Source organism: Austrofundulus limnaeus, unplaced genomic scaffold (genome assembly GCF_001266775.1).
Source record: "Austrofundulus limnaeus strain Quisiro unplaced genomic scaffold, Austrofundulus_limnaeus-1.0 Scaffold4, whole genome shotgun sequence".
NCBI classification, from domain to species: Eukaryota; Metazoa; Chordata; class Actinopteri; order Cyprinodontiformes; family Rivulidae; genus Austrofundulus; species Austrofundulus limnaeus.
The window spans coordinates 1,989,729-1,997,996 of NW_013952406.1; the positions used below are offsets into that span (position 1 = coordinate 1,989,729).

General features: G+C 38.8%; 2 protein-coding genes across 4 annotated transcripts in view; one reads left to right on the plus strand and one right to left on the minus strand.

Annotated features, from left to right (window-relative positions):
• dnajc7 (DnaJ (Hsp40) homolog, subfamily C, member 7) overlaps window positions 1–2,247 on the minus strand; it is a 12,870-nt gene extending 10,623 nt beyond the window's left edge. Inside the window, exon 1 of the mRNA XM_014022991.1 lies at window positions 2,146–2,247. Within this exon, the coding sequence (XP_013878445.1) occupies window positions 2,146–2,219 (74 nt within the window). The 5' untranslated portion in view covers window positions 2,220–2,247. The remainder of the gene's footprint in view (window positions 1–2,145) is intronic.
• nkiras2 (NFKB inhibitor interacting Ras-like 2) lies at window positions 2,239–5,164 on the plus strand. 3 transcript variants are annotated; one of them, XM_014023020.1, is made up of 4 exons: window positions 2,239–2,311; window positions 2,867–2,985; window positions 3,411–3,652; window positions 3,903–5,164. In XM_014023020.1, the coding sequence occupies exons 2-4, from the start codon at window positions 2,892–2,894 to the stop codon at window positions 4,143–4,145; spliced, it is 579 nt and encodes a 192-aa protein (XP_013878474.1). In that variant the 5' UTR covers window positions 2,239–2,311; window positions 2,867–2,891; the 3' UTR covers window positions 4,146–5,164. The 3 variants fall into 3 exon arrangements, with proteins under 3 accessions (XP_013878474.1, XP_013878465.1, XP_013878481.1); XM_014023011.1 differs by having other exon boundaries at window positions 2,240–2,315; XM_014023027.1 differs by lacking the exon at window positions 2,239–2,311 and adding an exon at window positions 2,358–2,450.
• The last annotated feature ends 3,104 nt before the right edge of the window (window positions 5,165–8,268 follow it).

Below are 8,268 nucleotides of genomic sequence, written 5' to 3' on the forward strand. Positions count from 1 at the left end.
TCCTAAATCACTCGTACGCACAACTTAAGAACAAATCTGTGCGTACGAACGGTTCTTGCATGAGGCTCATTGTTCCCACAGGCTTGTATGGAAGGAATAATCGATCATTTCAACTAGGGCTGCAGGTTATTAGAAAAATCATGCAATGGTAATGTTTAAAAAATGTGATGATATCGGGTGCGCTGTGTTTTTTTTTTTCCTTCTCACTTTTTAATATGCACTTCTTACTTTATGTGACTTTTAGCATTTTTGGCAATGCCTTTTGTCTTGTGTGAGCTTTTGCTGCTGAGAGTCTCTGTCCTGCTGGCTCAATAAGAATGAAAATAATTGAAAAATACAACTTTAAACTCTTCAAAACATAATTACTGCACTCTAAGCAGTCCTTTGAGGTATGAATATTGCGCACACTGATATTGCGATAACCAGTGGTGAGCAACACTAATCTAAAAATTAGTTCTACTAGCCCTAAAACACTAACTCTAGTATTTAGGTCCCCTAATTCTAAAGCACTAACTCACTGAAAGTTTTAGCAAAAGCTAATTCTAAAGCACTAAAATAACCCAATCAACCCATGAACATTCTTCATCAGACAACGAGTCACATGTTACTCTCTTAAAACTTATCATTGACATYCCACAGCTGTATTTGGGTTCATATATTGTCACCTGGTGGATCAGTGACACATATGAACAAAATGTGTGACAGCTTTCACCCTCAGCTGTTAACATTAACATKGATCAATAACATTTATAGACCTCAGTTAGTGCTTCTAAATTTAGCAAGTGCTAATCCACTAATAAATTTTAAAATTAGCAAAAGCCCTAAAGCACTAATCAGGAAATTAGTTCCCCTGTTAGTGCTTTAGTGGAACTGGTTACACCACTGGCGATAACACTATATTAGGCTACTGTGYAGCCCTAATTTCAACCAAAACTTGTCTAACTCAGACGTACACCTTGCTCTCATCAGACCACAAAACCTTTATCATTCATTTAGCTTCCAGCTGTTACACTTCCTAACAAATTAAACACATTTTTTAATCACACACATTAAAAATAGCTTTCTGTTTGACATTAGTGAGTTATTTTTGTTCTGTGTTTATAACAATGATCTTAATTTCAAGTTCAGTTTGAGCTACCTCAGGAATTTGTAATTTGTGTCTTTTTMTTTGTTTTTGGCTTGTTGTTAGTTTTATTGTATTGTGTCTGTAAAGCACTTTGGTCAACACTTTTGTTTTTAAAYGTGCTATATAAATAAAGTGATGATGATGATAAAACATTGCTGTCAAATCTATAGTTTTTTTATTTTCAGTAAACCATGTTCACAAATCACAACCACTTAAAGTTTATTTATGTTGACATTTCTTACTGAAAGACATAAAGACTGTTGTCCTCTCAAAATGTTTGGGACATTTTAAAASTCACTTTTAGCAATATATTAGTTTTGCTTACTTGTTGTAGACMAAGACATTGGCTGTTCTGGAATCTTTAAATGCTTTCCAACAWGACTTTAAGGCATAACAAGCTAATCGATGTATCTGATGTATGTAAATTACTGGAATATTTTCCAAATTAGATGTTGTTAGCTGACTTCTTTTGTTGCATTAGCTCAAGTGTATGCAGCTCTGTAATAACAGAATAATTACACGACAGTAGCCTAGCTTGATGAGAGAATATTTGGCCTGACTCGCTAAACATAGCCGGGGTCAAAACTGCAGAGCAGAAATGTCTATTCCAAGAAAACCAGTTGCTATTTTGTGAAGCAGGCAGGCAGGGAGAGCAGAGCCAGGAACATGTGACACCATGTTCAGTCTGTTCAACTGCCATTACTTTATTTGGATGGCTTCCACGATTTAAATCACGACACGCTGGTGTCATTCAGCTATTCTGCAAACATGTTCGTAGTGTAAAAAGCACGGTCTGATTTCACACCGCAGGAGTACAAACAATTTTACAGGTTCTCAACCGGCTGGAAGTGTTAGCGGAAGACAACCGGGATCAAAAATTTAGCTTAACAATTAGCACGCTAGTTAGCTTAAAGTACGACAGAAAAAGACACGTCAAGGCTGCTAGATTACACGTATCACCCAAACGCTACTTTACGCATCTATTTCAGCCGCTGACAACAAGGTATTATTTCTCACACCTTTCYATTTCCTCGTCACTGAGCAGTTCCATGTCAGGCTCCGAGCTCACAGAATTACAGTTGTCTGTCGCCATTTTACCGTCAATGAGGATGGGCGGGGCTTCTCACTGCGGTCGTTACGTACACTGTAAACAGGAAGTAGCCCGTTAGGTCAAGATAGCTATCTGTCAGTAAGTTAAAATCTTTGTAAAAACTAGAAATTATTAGCAAGCAAGCGACTAGTAATGATTTTTGTATGTCCGACGAAACGTCCAGATTGTTTTGGTTCGGTTTACTTTACGTAAACGGCGTACTGAGAGATAAGGGTGCGGAAAGCTAATGCTAACAGGCTAGCAAAAATGGTTGTTTAGCGTTTTTTGTAGCTCTCTTCTCTCTTTTGTGAAAATTTTATACATTTTAATAATGTTTTATGTTATGCTATAGTCGTTGCTTTTCATTGGTGGGAATATATGTTTCATTTTGATCGGTCTGGGTGTTAAGTTTTGGCTCTGCACTTGATTTTACTACAAATCAAGTACAGAAAAGGGGAACAGGAGRTTGTCTGCAAAATAAATATATAGATTTTTGGAAAAGACTAGATAAAGTGAGRACTCTAAGTGGCTCACCCAACCTAAGTGATTAATAATTTAAACTTGCCTATTAGTCCATGAACTATGTATAAAAGCACCTATGTTCTGCAGAGGTTCACTGCATAGTTAATGCTGTTCATCTTCATCGACAGGTTTTCCCATTGGAAAGAATTCATCATGGGAAAAAGCTGCAAAGTCGTTATATGTGGCCAGACCGCAGTTGGTAAAACAGCTGTTTTGGAACAGTTACTGTATGGCAATCATGTTGCAGGTATGTCAGCATGATTTGGTAAGTCACTCACCAAGTTAAAACAAGAGGTGGTGCAAAGGCAGGTTCCCAGCAGAAGATAGATCTGTGCAGTACACACCAGTGGAAGAGAACCAACATGCACACACTGATGTATATGAACTTTCTAAAAATCTTCTGAAAGACTTTTCATCCAGGCATCATGTACAGCATCAGCTATAACAACTTTTTGTGTAAACAGTTCAGCTTATAGAAGTAGTTTTTAAAGCTGTGAATTGATTTTAAGCCTGTTACCATAATGAGATTGTTTTTGTTTTGTTTTCTGACACCATATAATAATTAACTTATTGGTTTCCATTTAAATAAAGATCATGTCAAATTTGCGTAACCACAAAATGGATTGTTTTAGCAGTTAACACACAAGTGTTCTGCATTTGTGTGTTCATCAGACTCAGAGTCCATGGAGACCCTTGAAGATATTTAYGTCGGTTCAGTTGAGACGGACCGTGGGACACGAGAGCAGGTGCGCTTCTACGACACCCGTGGGCTCCGGGACGGGATGGAGTTTCCCCGACATTACTACACTTTTGCCGACGGCTTTGTGCTCGTCTACAGCATCGACAACAAAGACTCCTTCAAACGGATGGAGGTGCTGAAGAAAGATATCGATCGTCACAGAGACAAGAAAGAGGTGAGAGGGTTTAATCTGATGTTTTGGCAAAACTGTGTCACCTTTTTTTTTGATCCACAGATACTATTCATCACTTTGGACTGACATGAGCTTTATTAAATATTCATTTGAAAGCACTTACCTGCTGATTTGTCATGTAATTCAGCTGAGACGCAGTCCAGGAGTCAAAGCTACGGGAGTGTGGTCCTTTACGTGACCGATGCTGTGGATTTGACGGATGTGAACCTAACCCGTTACTCCCGCCCTGCAGGTGACCTTCATCGTGTTGGGCAACAAGCTGGACAAGCAGAAYGAGAGGAGGGTCGACTCCAACTTCGCTCAGAACTGGGCGAAGAACGAGAAGGTGCGTCTGTGGGAGGTGTCGGTGGCRGACCGCCGCACGCTCATCGAGCCCTTCGTGTACCTGGCCAGCAAGATGACCCAGCCGCAGAGCAAGTCCACGTTCCCTCTGACTCGCAACAAGAACAAGGGCAGCGGTTCAACGGACAGCTAAAATGTTGAACTTGGCTGTCCTGTGGGGGGATATGTTAAAGGAAATGTTCTTTTACTTCAAAAATACATTTTAGTTTCCACCAAGTCAGCTTCTGGAATACACCTCAGGAGCGACTGAAGTACTGAAGTTTTCTGTTTTAGGACAAGGGAGAGTAAAGGCATAACGATTGTTTGGGTATTTATATTTTCTTAGCACTGTTAGTTTGATGTATCATCTATATTTTATGTTCTGCTGAAATACTATAAKTGTGAATATTCCTGTTCTACCAGTCAGCAAATGGAACAAAGCATCATTTTTGTTTGAATTCTACTGACGGTAAAACATTTCTTTTCTAACATCAGCAGGTTTGTTTGGACCGTAGTGACTGTGCTGTGGACCGACGTGTTGTAGCTCCTAAATAAATCACAATCAGCATTTTCTCCTAGCTGCTAGCTCAGAATGCTGCAGTTTCAAAATAAGATAGAAACTGATTAAAAAAAACTTTCACATATGGACACTAAAGCACAACTAAATCACAGACTGCAGCATTTTCAAATGTTACGTAACACCTGCTGGACAAAGGCTGGATTTTCTGTACTGTTMATTAACAGGTGACTGAAGGGACATTAACTCGTTAGATATGTTTATATAGAAACTCATCTTTTTATTATTTGTGATGACATTCCTTACCACAAAAAGCCTTCTGAAATGGGAGGATGGTAGACATGGCTTCAGGCTCAGGTGTTCCAGATAAAACGGATCACACTACAGTCAACTATCAACATTATGACCCTTATAATCATGTTTGTTGCTGATGAATTTTATGTTTTATTCTGAAATGTGACCAAAACCAGAGAAAAACKGGCATCCATTTGGGAAACACTGAACATTTACGTGTTTGTGCCATGTCTGTTGTTACTATCCTTTATGCAACTTTTTTTGTACATTTTAAAGCTTTTTATTTAAACACAGTTGGAAAAAAACTTGTGAGTTTATATTTGCATATTTTGTAAACTGATTAAAGTCTTTCTGTGCCTGAATGTAAGACTGTTGTTTCTGTGGTTGGGCTGAATTTGAGTGCATTTAAACACTTAGCAAAAAGCTTGACCTAAAATAACTTTAAAGTGAGAAAATGATATATAATTTAAAAGGAATGACAAGTTGAAATCCCCCAACTTGCAAAGACCTATTAAGTTCTTGCATACGGTGACATTTTGCAGCAAACAATCGTCACTTTGTCCTGAGGGGGAGCCCAGATTTGAACTGGGGATCAGCTCTACAACTGAGCTACACCCCCACCTCCAAAAAAAATAAAAATAAAAACCTTTAGGTCTGATCATGAGTGTTATTTGTCCCTCTGATAATAAAGTAGTGAACAGAAATAAGTTGGAACAAATGCAGACACACTCAGTTCCGTTTACTCCAGTCACTTCTTTATAGTTATTCACAGGTAGTAAAAAGTTTTTTACTTCTTTTTATTATATAACTTATTGGTAGAATGCACAGTTTTTCCTGTATTCCACTAAAATATTTAAAAATATTCCAATTCAACTTGAAGCTTTACCTATTTTTTTACGCACTGAGCCACATCAAGCCTTGCTGAATTCATCATGTTTGAGAAGCTSTTAACTAATTAATTATAAACGATGACAAAGTATGAGCAAAAARGGTAAAATAAGTTTAATATCGACCTCTACACACCCACAAACAAAAGTTGTTGCTGGTTTTCAGCTGGTTTAATTCTTTGGATCTGCTGCCCTCTAGTGGTCAGAGTGAGGAACCGCACTTAGATCTAAAAAGCAGAAATGAGGTAGGAATTTGTGCAACAACTACCAAGTGAGTTAAAACATCACATCAAAGCCAAATTTCTTTAAGAAAAAGTATGTTTTTGCTCATGTGTTAACTACCAAAATGTGTCCTGAACAAAGCTTTCAGAAAATAATCACTGACATCTACAGCTGATTAAAGTTTGAAGCCAAACCAATTCAAAATGGAAAAAAGGATTTTTCTGCTCAACAGACTTTTGGCTATTGACACTAATGATAGAGTTTTGATGTACATTTTCTAGAAGGTGAAACATCTGTCTGAATTAGTCTGGCTCTATTATTAACTAATCTGATACATTAGTTTGGGGTAAAAAATGACATGAAATCATAGACGCTTGATCAGACGAACTGATCTGCTCGTTCCTCGAGGGGCATGTTGAGAGATTAATGTGAGATAATGAGAAAACCTCAAGTGGAACATTTCTGAAATTACATTATGTACACTCACTTTAGTTTACCCACAGGGTGCCGCAGCACAAACCATCTCATTTCATTTGRGTTCTGTTTTAATGAGGAAGTGATTCAGCACACTAAAAAAAAGGTTCAGGGGTTTTATCGGATATTTGAACAACGGCAGCACGGTGGTTTTTATTTTATTTCTGGGAGCTCAAACAGAGATAAAGAAATCTTGTGAAGTGCTGTGTTTTCCTCTCCAATCCTTTCTGAGGACGGCCCAGCGGCTGAACTGGAAGCCATGGATTTGTCACTTGCCTAGAGGATTTATGAACCTCCCCCCTTCCTTTTGACAGGACTAACACAAAAGACARATGTCTCGTTGCAAGTCACATTCACGGTGCAGAAAGGCGATGCCCTTGTGTTGCTATCAGGGGTAGTTTTCTGCAGCAGCGTGTCGCTGGAAACAGTCTGAACAGCCAACATTCTTTATGTGAAGAAAAAGCAACACTTTAACCCTGAAAGCTTCTGCACTGACCCTCTTTTCACAGTCGGCCCCATAAAGCTCCAGCTGAAAGAAACAATTTTACACAACAGTGACCACAAACAGTCTGAAGGGCGGCGCCATCTTTATTGTCTGAGCTTTCAGGCTGAGAAACATCGGCTGGCCTGAAGACGCCAGTCGTGTTAAATGTTGGTTCTTATTATTGTTCTGGGAGACAGATCGTTTACCCCAAAAACAGATATAAAGGAGTGCAATCTGAGTAAAAACAGACRTTCTTTTAATCAAAATTACTATTTGTTTGTGCATTTACATTATTGGACAATGAAAGAATTTTTGTGCTGAGACCCTTAAAATGACTCCAACACGTCTTCCCTTGTTGACGGCTTTTAAATAATTTAATAAAAAGTTTCTGTGCAGCTCTATAAAACCCTCTATCAAACTAGAATGGTCCGGTCTGGAATTGGAGGGGTCCGGGGTGTGAAGCGCGGCGCCCCCCTTTGGATTTAAAGAGACAGCCTCAAAACGAGTTGATCTGAGACACACCCCAGAAAAGGGGCGGGGCTTGTGGAGTTACAATAAGGAGGAATTCACACCAAAGCGTTGCAGTTCCACTTTATATAGACTTCAAGTGAAGGATTTAAATGTTAAAAAGAAGGATTAAAAAACATATGTCCACTTTAAAGACAAAAAGGACAAAAGTGTGTTGCTCCCCACCATTTATTTAAAAGATAACAGATCTGGTCTGTCGGATCAATACATTTCAGAGTCATCACGTCCCTCCATGGTATCACCGGGTCTTAAGTGTTGAGGATCCAACAGTTTTCCTTTGACTGGCACCCCTGGAGGTCCTTACCCTTGATGTGGCTTATCAACCGACTCCACAAAGAGCAGGCCGGACATGTTGGCCGCGAGAATAAAGAAACCAGATCAATATACATTTCAAGGGCTCTGTTTCGAATAAAACCACAAAACTGGGAAATCAGAACGCGAGCCAACTCAGCTAACTACATGGTGATGAAGACGGGCAAATAAAAAGCAGAGTCAGCTTATCACATTTGAACACAATACTGAGAATAAAACACAGCGGATGTTAGGAACAGCAGAGAGCTTCTGTTCAAGAGTCCAATAGTTTTTTTTTTTTGATCAGCTTTTAAATGTTTCTGTGGGTGTTTGGAGCGAGTCCAACATGTTGCATCAATCTGAAGACTTATTAGATTAGCCTGTATCAAATCAAATCATTGACACAGTTTAGTATTTTATAATTCATGAAAAACAGTGGCTTCAGAAAAGGCTGCATGTTGCCAAATCAGATAATAAAGTTAAGATCAGCCATGGATGTCTCATTGATATATATTACATTTATAGCACACACACACACACACACACACACACACACACACACACACACACACACACACAC